At 32.9% G+C, this 18,060-nt stretch overlaps 1 protein-coding gene across 1 annotated transcript; it reads right to left on the bottom strand.

Moving 5' to 3' along the window:
* Nucleotides 1–11,857: 11,857 nt before the first annotated feature.
* On the bottom strand, nt 11,858–15,800 carry LOC138321876 (uncharacterized). The gene has a single exon (XM_069265880.1). It carries the CDS (start codon nt 14,343–14,345, stop codon nt 13,833–13,835), a length of 513 nt encoding a protein of 170 aa, XP_069121981.1. The 5' UTR covers nt 14,346–15,800; the 3' UTR covers nt 11,858–13,832.
* Between the last annotated feature and the right edge of the window lie 2,260 nt (nt 15,801–18,060).

The following is an 18,060-nucleotide window of genomic DNA, read 5'->3' as shown; positions in this document are numbered from 1 at the left end:
GGGTTAAGGTATTGATTGTGACGTCATGTGTGTGCGAGCGTAACGTCATACATTTCACAGACAACAACGTCAATTTCGCTCACAAAATAATGACGTCACAATGAATACCTACCCGAAAGAGCACGGGAGGTAATTCTGTAATATGCAAAAACGAAATATGTGCGCAGGGAGAAGGAATGAAATAATAGAGACTGCAATAGAATAGTTATATCTGGTAAAATGGAGTCATTACTGATGTTAGCTTGCGCGTAGATCAGGATACGGAAAAGGGCTTGAATACAATGAAATTCTCTTTGTCATTGATTTAGTCAATTTTAAATATTTCAAAATGCAATCCAATTATCAAGATTTCAAGACAAAAGATATACGTACATTATTAGAAAATGTATGTTGCACGAACATTGAAAGAAGATATGTATGATACAAAATGTATCTTTAACTAGATAAGCTTATATTTGTTGAAAAGGTTGGCAATAAGTCCCTCCCTCGGTGTGGTAAGCCTTTTAGTGGTTTAGATTAGAAATCGTGAAGGTATGATATACAACACCAATGTCTATAACACATTTACATAGTCTAACATTTTATGACTTCTTTTATTCCTACTTCCATTTAGCATACTACGCAAGTAAGATGCTACCATATAGGTTGAATATCAACATTATCTACAAGTATTCATTACAAGAAGTTCACAGCGGACATGTAATGATTCTTAGAAATGGTGTTACTATTGGATTTCACTACCTTCAATGCATTCATTTTTGGATTATGTTCTTATTTCTTAACACATGTTAAAGATACAATGCATAGTTCATTATCACGTTTGAATGGTGGTACTGTCGCCTTCTAGCTTAGTGCTATTGGAATTTCACTTTAGTTCAGTTAGTATAGCCAGTTTCAGAGTTAGTCTGAGGTTCAATTCTAGCTTACAACATAGTGCTCTTTCTTTCCCGTTTCTTCTACTGCTGTTGTCTATTCCAAGTACAAGTAATACGGGGCTTCATATATATATAATAGAACACGTGACTCTGTCTTCGAGGAGTAACGCATGTGAAGGAATTAATCTGTAACGTACACGTTTGATGCTGTTAGATTCTGCGTTTTGTTGCCAGACTCTTTTGTTGTCCAGACATCGGTAAGCTGACTCTCTATACATACAGTCTATCAAATGATTGACAATCAAGTATGATCTAATCAATAAGGTTCATCAGAGACAATTCAACTTGATTGTTTGACGATTTACGTTATATAAAAGGACATCAATGGCTTTTCGGTTTGATTTTGAAAACTGTTTCATTGCGTGACGCCTTTTAGGCAAACATTTCCAGTATGTTATCTATTAGTAAGTATAAATCATACATTTGCATGTACATGTATTGATCACAGGACCAGCAATTGGAACATATTGAATGTTTTCCTTTTTGTATTCTCCATACATCCGTAGTTAAATTTATTAAATAACAACAATTAGTAAGCACAATAAAAACAAGCCTTGACATGCACAATGAATCATTTAAACTTAAAAATACAAAATACAATACTACTAGAAAAGTATTGAGTGTCTCGTAAGGTCTCCCATTTCCCCAGCTTAGTTCCCAACGATTCTCCTTTCAACCCGTTTAACCATTACATCTAGTATATTGGTTGACAGGTTGTTTTGTAAAGGTCATCATATATGTCAAAGAATGTTCCTGTGTTCTATACTACGTCGCGATTAAAATATGTTTATGAGCAATATATGTGTGTGTATATGTACACAGAATGAATACAAATGTTGGTTGGGCGATGTACAAGTGACACAATTATACACTTTTTATCATTTGAAAATTATTCTTCTACATTACTTCTAAGCGTTTTCAATCCCTCCTGTATTCCAATATATTAAGTCATGCAAAACAAATTACAAACGAACGTCTGGTTCAGAGAATTTGAACAAGATCTATCTATCATGACTTTAAATTATGCAATTCAATCTAGGTTTTTTTTTCTTACGTCTGAAGGTATGATATTTTATTCTTTGGGTTGAGTTGTTTTGCAATTCATAGTCATCTCAGTATTCGATGTACTGGGAATTTTTACCCATGTTTAATGCTTAAGCGAAACATACTTTATTATACTGGTTTCGATGTGATGAATGTAAGTAGTTGCCGTAAATACGATATTTTGGCAACAAAGATCTGTAGAAGATGTTTACAATTAAAGAAAAAATCCTATATATTCGTTGAAATGAAACTTTCTGATACTCTGATAAGGCTGATACTGTTTATATCCGTACTAACGATCCTACAGCAGATCAACATTGATATTCCGTATCTGTTGACAAGAAGCGCATTGTTCCAAGAACATTCATATTATTTTCTAGAGGTCTAGAACCCCCACTTAGTTATGCCAGTAATTAATGTTTAAATTACATATGAAGACATTTTTTTATTAGTTACAGTTCATTTGTAAAACACGTAAAATGATTACGAAAGCACAATATCATCATATTGTTGTGAAGAAATAAGATTAGTGCATTGCTTTAATATTAGATGTAATGTTATTTCTGTCCGAAAAAAACCCAGATAATAAAGACCTACTCTATTTTATTTACTTATTTTGAGCTGAAACAAGAAACACATCTATACACTTATTTGCCATTAGAAAATATAAGAACCTTATATATAAACTTATATTATTCTCTCTTTGTTCATTTATTACGTGCTCCTCACAAATGAATGCCAAATAGTTAACAATCATTTCAAATCAATTTCAAATTTCAAGGAAGTAGCATTGATATCACTAAGTTTATCAACAGGTTATGGTCATAAGAATTGATTTATACCAGCATGACCGACTTTAAATCCGCTTGATTACTTCATCTTTTCATTGAAGGAAATGCCTTGAACTGACATTGGACCTTGGTAACTTTATAGCACAAGAAAGACAATAGTCATAACGTCTACCTTACAGTATAAGTATAGTTTAAAGCAAATTACATTGAAATTATCTATCAACTTAGCGTACATTAGTTATATTAAAGCACACGCCGACAATAACCCCGAGCTATTGTGGCCAAATGGTTAGCATGTCCCGATATGTTACGATATACCATGAACCTTTCCACCTCTGGAGGGCGAGATCTAAATCAATGTGGGGTAGTTGTCAGTTATATATAGACTACTGGTTTTGTTCCGAGTATTCCGGCCTTCCTTCACGTCCTAAACATGGCAAGTCCTTAAATGACCCGGCTGTTTATAACACATTAAACCTAATAAGCCATATAATTGCATTAAGACATATCAAACAAATCATAAGTAATTGCATGATTTTGATATTCACTCATTTTCCCTATTATTAAAAATGCGAAATGCAATTTAATGAAATGAAGAATAATGGGTGCATTTCATAGCCATACTAGCCTTGGGAAAACGTTATTTTACTTTCTCGCATGTAAACGTTTATGTTTGGTATATTAGGTGATTTGTTCTGTTTGTTGTATTTCATTATTTCTTTACACGTTGTTTTCCTCCGTTATTCAACATTTATTGAACTATATATTTCATTATACTCTTAATGTTATTGATAGAAAAAGACTATACAGAACATAAAAGTATGGTAATATCTGAAACATAAAACCATTAAAAACTAAACAATGCCCTGTCTATTCGTAATTTGTGACGTGCGAGTGATTGTTTCGAGAATTACATTTAATCCCTAGAAAATTCACCAGACAACACAAGCTTTAATTGGTTCTAACAATTAGACACCTGTACTATGTAATCGATGAAGTTGGTCTAGGTTAACTACAGGTTGTCAAACGTACGCAACACAACGAATCCTTTAAATGAAATTTATTTTGATTTTGTATTATGAGCCATTATAAGGCTGTTGACCTTTTATGTCATTGCATCATCTACAACAGAACTTCAATGGGTCAAATTTCTCGATATGTCGGACAAACCGTTCAGAGCAGAATTTCTCCTCTATACATTATATGTATTATTACAACTAATACAAAATACGTATCTCGGAAACGTCATAGTTTGTGTTCATTTCTGATTCATGGATAAAGACATTCTTATACTTTTTGATAAGCAAAATACGAAAGCAATCATATGTCCTTATTTGAAAAACATTCAGTGGGAAAATAGTACATCTATATCACATGCATGTAATTACTCATAACAACTTTTCTCGGTACTAAGAACAAACCGACTACTACTGTAAACTCTGTCTTTGATGACAACTTGTTTTCATTTTGATTTCTTAAAGTCTTGATATTTGAAAATAAGTATAGCAGTTGATAATATTTCCATCTCTTTTTATTGACAATGAGAAAATTCACAAACTCACCTGGACCGATGAACCCCGTGACGTTGTGTTGGTGGTATAAATCACAAGCGATCGCCCCGACGTCGTTTTCTGAACAGTCTGGGCCAGGATCCCTGTAGAGGTACGTAAAATTCAGAATTCCACTATATCGCGAGTTTATCTCCTGTATTGCGAGGTCAGCAGCTGGGGCCGCCCGTCTGTAGTCATAAGGCAGATTTCCTCCATTTGATATCACAGATGCGACAATAATATCTTCTACAGCCGAAACATAAACTATAATTGAACATAAAGTTACCAATGACAAATTAATCCCGGGAAGCATTTTGACATACTGTCTATCTGAACATCTTTACGTAGTGTTATTGGGATAGTGCTTGTGAAATCAAGACTCCAATTAATTGATCGATATTATTGAATGTGAAGGCGACTGGATGACCAATTACGGTTCGCGACGGAGAGGAGACTCTCTGGATGACATCTTAATTATGATTGAAATATAATAGATAATTAAGTCTTGATGATGGTGTCCCGACATGCATCAAGGAGTGATGATTAACACAGCTCTAATTTTATTGGATGTTATCTGACATTATTATCATATTAATTATGAGAGTCACCAAACATGAAGACCGTTCGCACTTAAACATCCATACTGTTTTCTATACTATGTATTATGCAAGAAATATTATATTTCCAAAATATAGAAGAAACGTGAGAAGCCCCGCCTTTCTACAGTGTCATCTGTAGGTTATGGAGATAATAAACGACTCTAAACATCGTGTTGTTCTTTTAATGTTACATATGTTATAGTTAAAGATATGGTGGATATGATTACTTTTCCCTGAAAATTGCAAAATTGCATGTGTCTTATGTTCATATAATAAGTATTCTTTGTTATCAGAGCAAGTATTGAGAGCTCATTTCCTAGCATCCACCTCAAATGTCGATTAACATGTAAGATTTAGTGACCATAAAAAGTTACAACTTCGCTTCATCATTCAGAGTATTCTCTAGTGGATATTTTACACACTTTGTCATTTTATTCTTGCTTAGATGATGCTGCATGTTTTGATAATTACAAAACCAACCAAACAGGCTTTTCCTTGCTGTTAACAAGTAGTTTCGAAACCAATTTTTGAAAAAATAAAAAATGATTTTGATTTGATTATCGATTTTACACCCTATCCTTAAATTACCTGTTATTGCTATTGTTGATATTCTATTCTTTTATGCAATAAATCAAAAGGAAACATTTAAAAGCTATTGTCGTTAGAATTATGTCTTTTCAGTGAAACACGATGTTACTTTAAGGATTACATTAATTGCATTAAGGTAAGATGGTTATAGGATTGTTTTATGTTAATTGACCTAGGTGATAAGATTGAGATTAAAGGTAAGGCCGACAAAGACCGCGGTACATTAAGTCCTTGTGCTCTAGATAATTTGCGTATAGTCACTCTCTAAAGAAACACTTTAAAACAACACATCTTTGCATTTACTGGATCAAAAAATGAGGCGGTTTTCTTGTTATAGTTCCGTTAGCGATGTATATGGACCATTAGGTAAAACAAATCTGGGTCGTACACGAGTACTAAATGCTCTCCATAGTCCAATCCTACGAACTATATGCATATATAGTATCTTCAAACTTGATTTTGAAGTCATAGGGTGAAATGTCCGAAGTCATATTGACAATGTTGTTCCTCGCTTACATTTGACCTTATAAGGGACCGCGGAATCAAACCAAAAATAGATTCCTGGAAATCCCCTTTTGGGCACAAGATTTCATAGAGAGGTGAATGTTTCGGAGCCTGCTGATTGGGTATCCAGGGTGCATCAGTTTCAAATGTTTAATGTGTGGGTTGGGCAATACATGTAGATGTAAAATATATAAAGAAATTTTAAAATTCTGTCAAGTGTGTGTCTGACAGGGGGAGGTAATCAATATTAGAATTTCATGAATATTTTGGTCAATTTTTGGTGCGGAATTCAACATAAGATGGCACTCCCCACATAAAAGTTTAGCAAGATGGTAGATCTTTATTTCTTTTTATTCACAGGTATGCGAGATGCCATTCTTCAAAATTAGTGACAGGTGACCAGACTTGAAAACTCCATTTAACCTTGACAGCGGCAAACGTTAATATATCGTATATAGCGAAATCATTTGGTTCTGCGGTCTCTATAAGCTTATGATGATTAAATTTAACTGTGATTGATACGGATTAACACAAATAATAGCCTGAATATGCAATGCCAGCACCATAATGTCATTTTTAATAAGATGATTAGCATAGCGAAATTAATTTGCAGGGTTGGAGTAGATTACAATTGAGGTGGTACGGCGTTCCATTTCACCAGTAATTATTTCTATCATCGATGCCTGATATGTATATTAAGTTGTAAATTACAATAAAATAACCGTTCCGGTTGGATGATCACATTGACTTTGTAGCGGTACTAGTTCTATAATGTTTTCATGTAAACAAATCTGATACCAATGTCCCATCTTCTGCTGGCTAATTGGCTAATTCTAGACATGCCTTGCACATATGAGACACAATAGCTTTATAATGAATATATTACGATCATCTGATAATCTCTCTCAGCAATGACACACTGACCTCTTTCAGTGGATAAGGTCAATAGCGATTTACCAAATGACTCGAAAATGGACTAAAAAACTATGTAATTATCTTTAATATAAAACTGTAGGTGCAGCCAGTGCGATGTACTCCCATTTGAAAACGCAAAATGTAAAAATGAATCTACTGATGAATAAACATCCATCGTTTGATTTAATCAATGTCTGAAATAAGTCTCATTTTCACCTATACACAGACCACCAAACATTAAAATTCAAGTTGAAAACACATGCATAACGAGTAAATATCCAATCTAATATTAAATTACTCAAATATCTATATTTGAACAAAGGAAGCTATGGAATGGATGAACATCTATGTAACTATGAAATTAAGATTCCAAATTTAGTCGCCTCTCACGATAATACTAAAATCTTACCTCAGTGAGGGCGTTGCTTGAAATTAAGCTCATAAAACAAGTCTAAATAATTTAAAATCCTACTTTAAACATGGGAAAAAACAGCATATGCTTAGTGGACAGATGATACTATTCATTGAATATGACCTAATTTCTGCACGTGACCTAGCCAATGTGACCCTAGGATGTAATCATTTAAGTAGGTCAGGTCAAGATCCTTATAATATAAACTTTATTTATTTTACATCGATTGAGAAACAAGTTATACAACTTATGTAAATCACTCTCGATGGCCCGGATGTAAGCGCGCGAGGGGTCTTAGTGTGGGAGGAAACCGGAGTGCCCGGAGAAAACCCACGTGATCTGGCAGGTGACCCCTGACCTTTTCACGTCCGTGTCGGGGATCGAACCCCGGCCGGCTAGGTGAAAGGCGAGCGGCTTAACCACTACGCCACCCGATCACCTATACAAGATCCTTATACAGTACTAAACATGAATTGCAGGCTATCAAAAATTTGAATAATCCTAGTTTTCAGCAAAAATATTAAATTTTTTAATGCTAAAATAGAATAAATGCTTAACTAGGTCGCTGTGACCTACTTTTTGAACTTTTCATCAATTTTCTTAACTAAACTTCACAAACCCAATATTAACAGGCAAAATCTGCAAAAAACAATGAAAATTTGAATTTTCACCTTTCGACCTTTGACCTCTGAAATTACCATGAGGGCAGAAAAAATCGGATATTCTCAATAGCATACAATATGCAGCTGACCCTAATGTATCTTCATGCAAAATATTTTGCTTATCACTGAGTGGGCGTAAAACGGCCCAAAGTGATAACCCTATTTGAAGATGACATCATTTTCACCCAATACTTTTTTTTTTCTTTCTTGGTATTTTACTCCAATCAACAGTTACGACCATTCAGATTTCAAGTTTACGAACAGAAGTGAGCCAAATAGTGTCTTCTCATTTAGCCAACATTCTGAATTTTGAGGTACAGTATACAGGTAAGGTATTTTGTTGGCCAAGTGAGACCAGGTGTGAACGATAGAACAATAGGAGATATTTACAGATAAGGCTATAGGCTGTTTCATAAAACTTCTAACTTTTATGGGTATTCCAGTATATTGGTTAAGTGGGAATGAATCTTGTTATTGATATGTATTTGCTAGTTCACCTAGAACCTCAGATCTAGAAATTCATAGGTTTTTGACCACCAAAGCTAGTTGGTGACGTCGATGCAAATAATCCCAGGAATTAGACGTACATCACGTAATAATATATTGTTCATTTTCTAACAATACATATCAGCTTTGGCGTATATTTCAGATTAATTGAATTTATGAAAATATATAATACCTGGTAATACGTTTTTACGTCGTTAGTTACTACACTACACCAATATTTGAGATAATGAAAATGTGCACAATCTATATAAACATTGTCTTTGTACAAAGTTAAATACGTTTCATTTGCCGATCTTAAAATCTCACTAGCTTCTCGGCTAACAATCGAGGTTTACATAGTTGAACAGAGGTGTGATGGAAAGCAAGCTAAAACGTATATCCCTAACATGTATATATTCCGTTTTTGCTTTTCTTGTAAGTATCGATTTCATTTCATTTTAATTTTTTTATTAGTTACAAAGGATGAGACAACATGTTAAGGCAAAGCATATAAAATCTTCTCTCGAAGTATCGATTGTGTCGTCATTTCAGTATGAGTACAAATGGCGTCATTCTATGTCAAATTTATGACGTTGCACTCATAAAAGCATGACGTAACAATCAGAGACACAGACAAATCTATAATATGCAAATACAGAATAAGGCATTTTGAAGGTGCTTTGGAAAATCTCTTAAAGTTATATGTGCCGTAACCTTACGAACATTTTGGCATGTTGATTTGTTTCACTAATCTATTGAAAACCATACCGTTTGATAAACGTTATTTACAAGACAGAAATTATGTATTCAAAAATTATTTTTATACCTAATGTTTGATTAGATGGAAACTTTCCTGCATAAATCACTTTACAGTTACTAATAACTGTGTAAAAATGTGAAATGAAATTGTAGACCACAATTTGGTTTCATGATCTGACCGTACGTACTCATTTCGCTTCATTAAATATGGTACATAAAATTATAATGATTTTTGGCAGTACTGCTAAAAACAATTTTCTACTTTTATTTGTATTGTAAAATTAAAACTAATGCATTGAAAGTACTGTTATTTTCAAAATATTAGTAACTTTTGGTGGTGATTAACATATTAAAAGCTTGTTTTGTTTCGTGAGTACATGTATGTGAAAATACGGCACAAATAACTTTAATATTTTCACATGATTTTTATGTGTCTTTAAAGAAGCTTTTGCTGGCTAAACATATTACAAGGTCCATTACGTGTATGCCACATCTTTGGTACATGTAACCACAGATCTAGTGATATAGACCTATTCCTTTCTGTCATCTCAATGAAAATTAAACTACTTGAATCTTTTCCTATGTCAGTTGCTTTGTAATAAAGGTACGTAAACGTAAAATTCGAAAGATAATGAAATGTGTAAGTTGTTTAACAGTACCAGTTTCTTGATGGTATATTTCCCCATGTATAATCTGCACTGACTAATATTACAAAGCAAAGAACTGAAGAAGGGTTTAATGAGATTACTGCCTTTAGTAATGGACCGTTATAAGCATACATCATATGTACGTTTAAAGATCAATATTGTAAATTTTTATTCGTTGTACAATTGTTAAATTATGTTTGTAGATCAATTTAAACCTTGCTAATTGAACAAACCATTTTTTCATCCACACACAATTATAAATCATTCTCGAACTAAATAATGTATGTATTTATAGATTTAAAGCGTGCAGGACATACGTGTTCAAGATATGACACCCGCACCGGTACGTCCAACTTGTAATATAAGAAACTTAAAACTCTAATTTTATGGAAATTATGAATAGACTAATTGTCTATATCGGGTTTAAATGTACCTTACACATGCACGCAGACAGTAATGAAATGTATGTTTTGTATAATACTTGACGAATCATTCATTGAATGGTATGTGTAAGTTGATAGGGGGCTGAAGAACATCAAAGGTTATATAAACATCTAATATGACATAGCCTCCTGTTGTGTACGGGTGTTATTTATGTTAATGATATAACTATTGTAGACTATTAATGTCTTGTCGCGTAGGAATCCTTATATAGATTGTGTTAGATATTACACGAGTGGATATGTGCAAAATGTTATATGAAATTCATTAAGAGTTCGCTAATTTGTTATGTCATGAAACTTTAGGCGAGTGGCGCATAAAAATGAGCGAGCGTAAGATTCTATTTATCACCTTATACGTATTCATGGAAATATTGACAAAAAATGTGACGGATCTGTCTATATATTGTTTTATATAAAAAGGATCTTACATGAGTGTTCATTGCATATGAGATTTTATGAAACGAGTCTTAGAAATTTTTATTGTTGCGAGCCTTTGCGAGAAAAAATTACAAATTCGAGTTTCATAAAATCTCATATGAAATTAATAAAAATTTAAGATACATTTTTCACATAACTACAAATACCTACATAACAAAAAAATTCGAATTTCTATTTTTACATAACAAAGAATTTAACGTCAACTGACGTCACGTCTTTTTTTCTGGAGTCATTTTAATATTTCTGTCTGACGTCATAATGAATTTCTAGCCAATGAAAATCGCTTCAGGTCATATTACACTAGTAACATATGCAAAAATATTACACGGGCGAAATCACTGGATATCAGGCGGATAATGTGATATGCTGTATGACATGGCCATCTGACATGGCTGAATGGGTCCGTAATGTGATCAATGATAATCCATCTGTGATAATCCTGAAATTACATTTTACCTAAATACCAACCTACATGTATTTATCAACAAATAACATATAATAAAGGAATTCGTCTTTCATAGATTTTTTACTCTTTAAAACTTCCCGTTTTGTAAGCAGTTATAACACAAACATGTCAAAGAGAAATAATATTAATTTGCTATTAGAGCCCTAATGCGGAGAGCACACACTATCAGACGAGCGGAACTTAGCCTTTATCGCACACAAACACAATCCATTGTAATCTCTATGGATTAATGCCTCTGATCAGAAAACTCTTTACTAATAAACCGGCGGTAAATATAACCTATTGTACAACCACTTCTCTCGCATCGATTTCCATAACTTTCTTGAAGAATAAAATGTAGGCCGACAAACCTTTGATATATTCAAATCATCAATAATTTACTTGGTTTAAACAGGTCAGTCATAGAAGCTTTATTCGGGTCTTCATTATGTGTACAGGTTGTTATGGGGTTGTTTAGTATATAAGGTGTTGAAATACCTTCAATCAATTGTATGCGTGGTTTTTATGATAAGCTAGCCTAAGAAATATATATGTCGTGTACAAATCAAATTAACAACAATCTTAATTTAGATTAATACACGGTTAATTACATTTGCAACAAAAGAGCTATCATACGTACAATATGAATCTACTTTATTTCAATTTAATCATTAATAGTGTCATGAAGTCAGTAAAAATCTACTGACAATGACATGATATTCGTATTATGACACTTTTTAAATTAGGCGTTATCGGGATGTATCACACTGTACTTGTGTTAGCACTAAGAAAAAACATGCTGAAAAGAAGAAAAGATACATATTTAAAATAAATAAAAACGAACGAAAAATAGTTGAATTATAAGATAATCGAATCAAACTATATAAAATTATATTTGCTACAGATTACTTATTTACATATGCCCTTGATACTGGACATAAAAACTATATCCTATCATAAAACATAGGTAAAAGCATAATGTTAATATAACATATAATTATGTATTTAATCATTATAACTAAACATCATGACTAGAATAAAACAGAAAACCTACAAATGGCTTCACTGATCTGCTCAATAAATAAACACGTTTAATGAATGTTTTCTGATATCAATTTCAGTAAACAATTAATTAATAATAAAGGATTTCTACTCTCAGAAATAGTCTACCAAAATGATGCATACCAAAAGTATGAACCCAATAGCTGGCTATATAAAGCCTGTCATCATTGAAGAAAATCGTCTAGAATCGTGCATACGTAGATACTTACTCAAATGTTCAACATGTACTTTATTCTTATTTCATTGTTATATATTTAAGGTTCAATTTGGATTTATTATTTTGTTAAAAAAGCTACACCAGAAAAATCAAAGTGTATCATCAGGTTAAACTACTCCACAATTAATTAATGTGTACGTGTTAAACTCTCTAAACTCTACTTATGTACTTATCTTTTAATTCCATCTAATTCATCAGATTTCTAAATTTCTTGGGGTACATTTTTCTCTGTGATATCTCGACAAGTTTACGTTATGAAATAAAATATTTTTAAGTCACTGAAAAAGCTTGTTACACGCGTATTGAATTACATTTTATGTATATTATTATTTTTACAACTATTATAATGCATTAAAAAGAAAAGAAGAGCAGAAAACAGAATAATGGCATATGTTTACACAATTATAAGTTCCTGAAGAATATTTCCCAAATAATAGCATGCATAGCATTTGTAAAAAAATATGATATCTTGATTTTTAACGAAAATAACATCAGTTATCAACATACAGCACCAGAGTCTATAGGGCCAAAAAAGTGTGTATTTAAAAAATCCATCGGTTGCTATGACATTCGATTCGGTAACGCCAGGACATCATAAGTGACATTTACATGCATTTACCCTTAAACTACATATATCGTTTATGATATACCACACTGTATAATACCAAAAATATGTTTCCAATTCATATGTTGATTATTCAATAAAATATTGACATGTAAATCTAGTTTTAGATGTAGAATATTTCATGTTTTTTGTACCAAACATATCTTCGTCTTTTACTGCCGATGTTGAATCCAGTTGTTGAAATATAATAAGCTACAGGTTCTTATTTAATGCCATTAATCTGTTGACCTGTTAACACTGGTCGTTCTTGTGTACTCCTGTATACCGCCATTCCACCACCATTCTTACGATGTCTGATATCCTGCCCAAACAGTATTAAATGTCTACGCTTTATTGTTGATTCTGTTTAGCACGTTGGCATTGACTTTAAAGTTCCTATGTGGTATGTTTTTTTTAATTCAGGTATTGCTTAGATTTGTTCCACAGACACGAGTAAGTAGATTAAACAAAACAGGTTTATAAATAAAACTACCTATATTTTGTCGTTGCTGAATTCTTTATCTGTCGTTGTAATGAGATGCCCTTTGGTAGAAAGGTAAACATAATTTTCCACTGCGACGAGTATTAATTATTGATTTCAAAATGAGATTTATTCCGCTTGTTAAGAATGAATTTCAACAAGCTTATTCGACGGTGAGCTTCCAAATAAAGGTACTGAGATCACAATTCGCTTCCTGGTGCACATGCATCTACGATGAGACACTTTTGCATCATAGAATTGTACAGCAATTTCCATTGTCTTTATAACGATGTGCAGCCGTTTTTAGTCTTTCTAGCCTAGCATTGAAATGACACATGGGTATATAATAGTACTCCTCTATGAATGTCACTGTGAAGTACATTGCACGAGTTACCTTATACTCCACACCACCGATAGTCATTGCCTCCACTACAGGATAATCCATGTGAGCATCTGCCAGGTCAACGTACCTGTTTTCGAACCGACCACATTTGTCATCATTCAATATGATACATTTGTCTAAAAGAATTGCCGGGTAAAATTGCACAGAGATAATAAGAAGATCATCAATTTCATCGTCGGTGAGTAGATGAAAGTTTTCATAATCTCTTAATTTCTTAATGTCCGCAGAATGTTCACTTAAATCCAAAACGTTACTTATGCAATGTAGATAGAACATCAGACTTGCACGTGGATTACGGGTAACCTGCACAACATCGCCCTGAGGACTGGAGCACAGATCCAAGTCTATCAGTTCGGCCATACTGATAAAATGACAGACGAGTCATGAACATGCTAGAGCCGACCTATATGTGCAGATCCATGCATTGTCAGTCTGTCTCTGTTGGCATGTCACGGAGAATGACTATATCTAAATGTATACCCGTATAAATAAATCATATTTCGTAAACGAAGACCGTGAACTTACCGCGTCTGTGAATAGTTTCAATATATTGAACCTTAGACACACATTACTGTGACGTCAATCATTTAATCCATTATAATTCAATCATACCTCGGTTGGTTACCCGCCTCGGAGATAGTTCTACCCCTATCTGTCAAATTTGTAAAACTATATAAATCCAGTGCCTGTCAGTAGACGCACTCGCCGATAGTGTTGAGATGGTAATTATTCAGATGAATTGTTTTCTTTAGTAACAAACTCCTCCCCCGCGGTCCATGTTTTGTATGATCACATCCGATAAGGTTAAACTCTACACGGCCGTAATAATTTAAATGTTTGCAGTTTGTCTTTTTGAAAGAACCCCTAACAGAAGTTTAAATACACATTCTATTTATGTACCTATATATACCTACGGCCCTAGTTACGTTAGAGCAGTGTGTTAAGCACTGGTATAGGTGGAAGTGTACTTCATGGTTAACCAAAAACAAATCACTTAACACCCTCTTTATTATATCATTTTAATAACTAAATACGCCGAAATATCTTAGATACGTTTGTTGTGAAAATTTTGAACAGTTGGGCATTTAAACCAAACAAAATCTTTAATCATTAATTCCAAAACGTTACAACTTCAAATCGATTGATTGATTTTAGAAAGAGGAAGTTTGTTTAATTAAACAAATGTATTTTGCTGAAAAAAATGCTGGTATTTTTTCTGTGAAAACGCTTGTATTTTTGAAAAGTTATTCTTACAAAATGGCCAGAATTTACTCCGAATAAACCACAGTCAAAGCACTAAAACTTATATCCCCTCTGTCCAGATATTAAACAAAACATTATGTTTGTTTGGCCTTTGCCGTAAGTGGCCCGTGTTAAGCTGGTGTCTCGCCTAGCCATACGACAATCTTATAATGTACGGTACAATCTAGCTAATACCTTAATGGTATTATATACAATGGAATTATATGATTGATGTCCTTGAAGACCTATAAAAAATATAGACCTCTGCCATTCATTATACTATTTATGGTATGGTACTTTGGGGTTAGAATATGTAATACTAAAACATGATCATGACCATATACTGTAATTATATATAAAAATAACCCGATATTACGCAATGAACGGTCAAACAACAAAAGAGGAGAAAATTCACCAAGTACGTGTACACGTACACCACTGCTTTCAAAGTATGTTATTCGACATTACACAATGTTCAATTATAGTTTTACTTTTAATAGTTGAATAGTTTTTGTATGACAATAAAGGTGCTGACAGAAAGGACATTTAATTTACAACGAAGAACAGTTTTGAAAACTGAAAGTGGCGATTTGGTAACATGGATTGGAAGCTGTAAAAGATCAAAATTAGTTTATACAATAGGGAGATAAAAACTGCAAATACCTCCGATTACCATAATCATTCATATTTTAATCGCTTTATAAATTAACACGAGTCAGGTTCCTGAAAATTCAGGAACGCTCCAGCAGTATATATATCTAGCTTTTAGGAGTTAAAATTAGTAATATCAACAGGATTTTCTAGATGACACGGGATCCTATCAAACGTAAGTCTGTATGATACGAATTACATCAAAAGGTAAATATGGGATAAAGAAGTAAGTCCAACCGTGTGGACAAAAAAAATTGTAAAATTTTCGAGGCGATCTGCCCCTATATCAAGACACACAAAACGAACACGATTACATAATATGTATCTATCTGTTAGAAATACTTTCGGTATGTAAATAAAAGGAACGAAATGAAACAAAACATTTCAAAAAAATTTAATTGTAAAACTACTGTAACCAGATTCTATATTTATTTTACTTTATTACTTTATGAGCTTTATGAACTTATCCCTAGACGCTGTGTAGTTTAGGGCAGTGTGGATATCACTATTGTGTATTGCTATGGTATTAAATACAATGTCATTGTAGTGTATTTGATTAGTGTCCTTGAGGGACTATACACAAATTAAAGACCCATGCCATTCATTTTAGTATTTATGGTATGGAACTTTTTGGTATTAGTATATGAATTACTAAAACAGTATCTTAATCATATACCTATTTGTAAAAATAGTTCGATATTACGCAATACAACAAAAGATAATAAAATTCATCAAGTACACCACTGCCCTTTAAAGTATTCAACATTTCACAATCTTAAATAGCTTTACTTTAATAATTGATCAGTGTTGGTATGATGATAAAAGGTGCCGACAGAAAGATTGATACAGTAAAGAGGATACTTCCATTGAATTACAGCAAAGTTTTGAAAACTGAAAGTGGCTTTTGGGTGATACGGATTGTAAGGAGTAAAAAATCTAAATTTGAAACAACAGTGAAATGCGCCTGACTGATACCTCCAAAAACCAGACGAATTACTTCAGAAATCTGCATATTTTAATCGCTTATTAAATAAACTTAAGTCAGGTTCTTGTGAATTCATGACCTGACTTTAGTTTACTAGCAGTATCTGATCTAGCTGTTAGAACAATGGTATGTGGATAAAAGGAATGAAATGTAAAACAAAATATCAGAACTTCATTTGTAAATTGTCAATTTCACCTTTTCAATACTTCAATCAAATATACATGTCAATTTCCATCCTTTGGTTTATTCGACCTTTATATACTATCAGACATGCATTTTCTGTAATCACCGAAACACAAAACATTTTTTGTTGAAATCCCATATAAATGTATGCACTTTCATCCTAAACATTCTCAAGATCATGTGTTTTTTTAGTGTAATGAGTCTAGCTACTATCGATACAATGAATTTGGAATGTGTCTGGCCAAAACTTTGTAAAAGATAAACGGAAAACTTAAACGTTGTTAAAATGGCAGGCGACTTTATATCTTTTCAATAAATTGTTAAACGTTTGCCACTGTCAAGCTATTAAAATGTACCCAAACTCCTGTGTGTCATATCATTCATTGCCTTAGGAATGTAAACATATCAAATGAAGACTTGGTAAACTGTCAATAATTCTGGTGCCATTTATGCAGGAGGATAAGACCTGAAGAAAAGATAATTGTTCTTCGCCGCTAATAGCACCACTCTTTGTCGATATTTTTATATAAGGAATGGGTTTAATAGTTCAACATAGATATCAAGTGCAGATGCATGATCACATAAAAATGAAAATCCCTCTGAAGTAGTACGTATACGAAATTATAAAGTGTACTTAAAGCGGGCAATGTTTGCTTCAAATGACATCTAGGCTAATGAGCGACACTTGGCAGTAGTGCATATAGTCGTAAAAGGAAATCTTACACACGGTTGTCAGGTGCGAACAAATCGATCCATGTTCAAAAATTAATAATTCCCTTGTTACATATTCAATTAAAATGTCTAAATCAATCGAATTGCTATTATATTATAAGCATTATTTCTAGGAGATAATTCTGCATTTGGTAAAGAGTACGACGTATTTTTTCAAAATACTTGTCTTGTCCATTATCAACTGTTATTAAGGATACATTTATAACAATGGATTGTTACATTTGTATTCACACAACAAATCGGGCTAACCCGAATCTTTTTTTCGATTCAGTTATGACTCAT

Source organism: Argopecten irradians, chromosome 4 (genome assembly GCF_041381155.1).
Source record: "Argopecten irradians isolate NY chromosome 4, Ai_NY, whole genome shotgun sequence".
Taxonomy (NCBI): Eukaryota; Metazoa; Mollusca; class Bivalvia; order Pectinida; family Pectinidae; genus Argopecten; species Argopecten irradians.
This window is presented reverse-complemented; position numbering and strand designations above follow the sequence as displayed.

Excerpts from the sequence above, each read along its gene's own strand:
- LOC138321876 (XM_069265880.1), bottom strand. The coding sequence starts at position 14,345 with ATGGCCGAACTGATAGACTTGGATCTGTGCTCCAGTCCTCAGGGCGAT.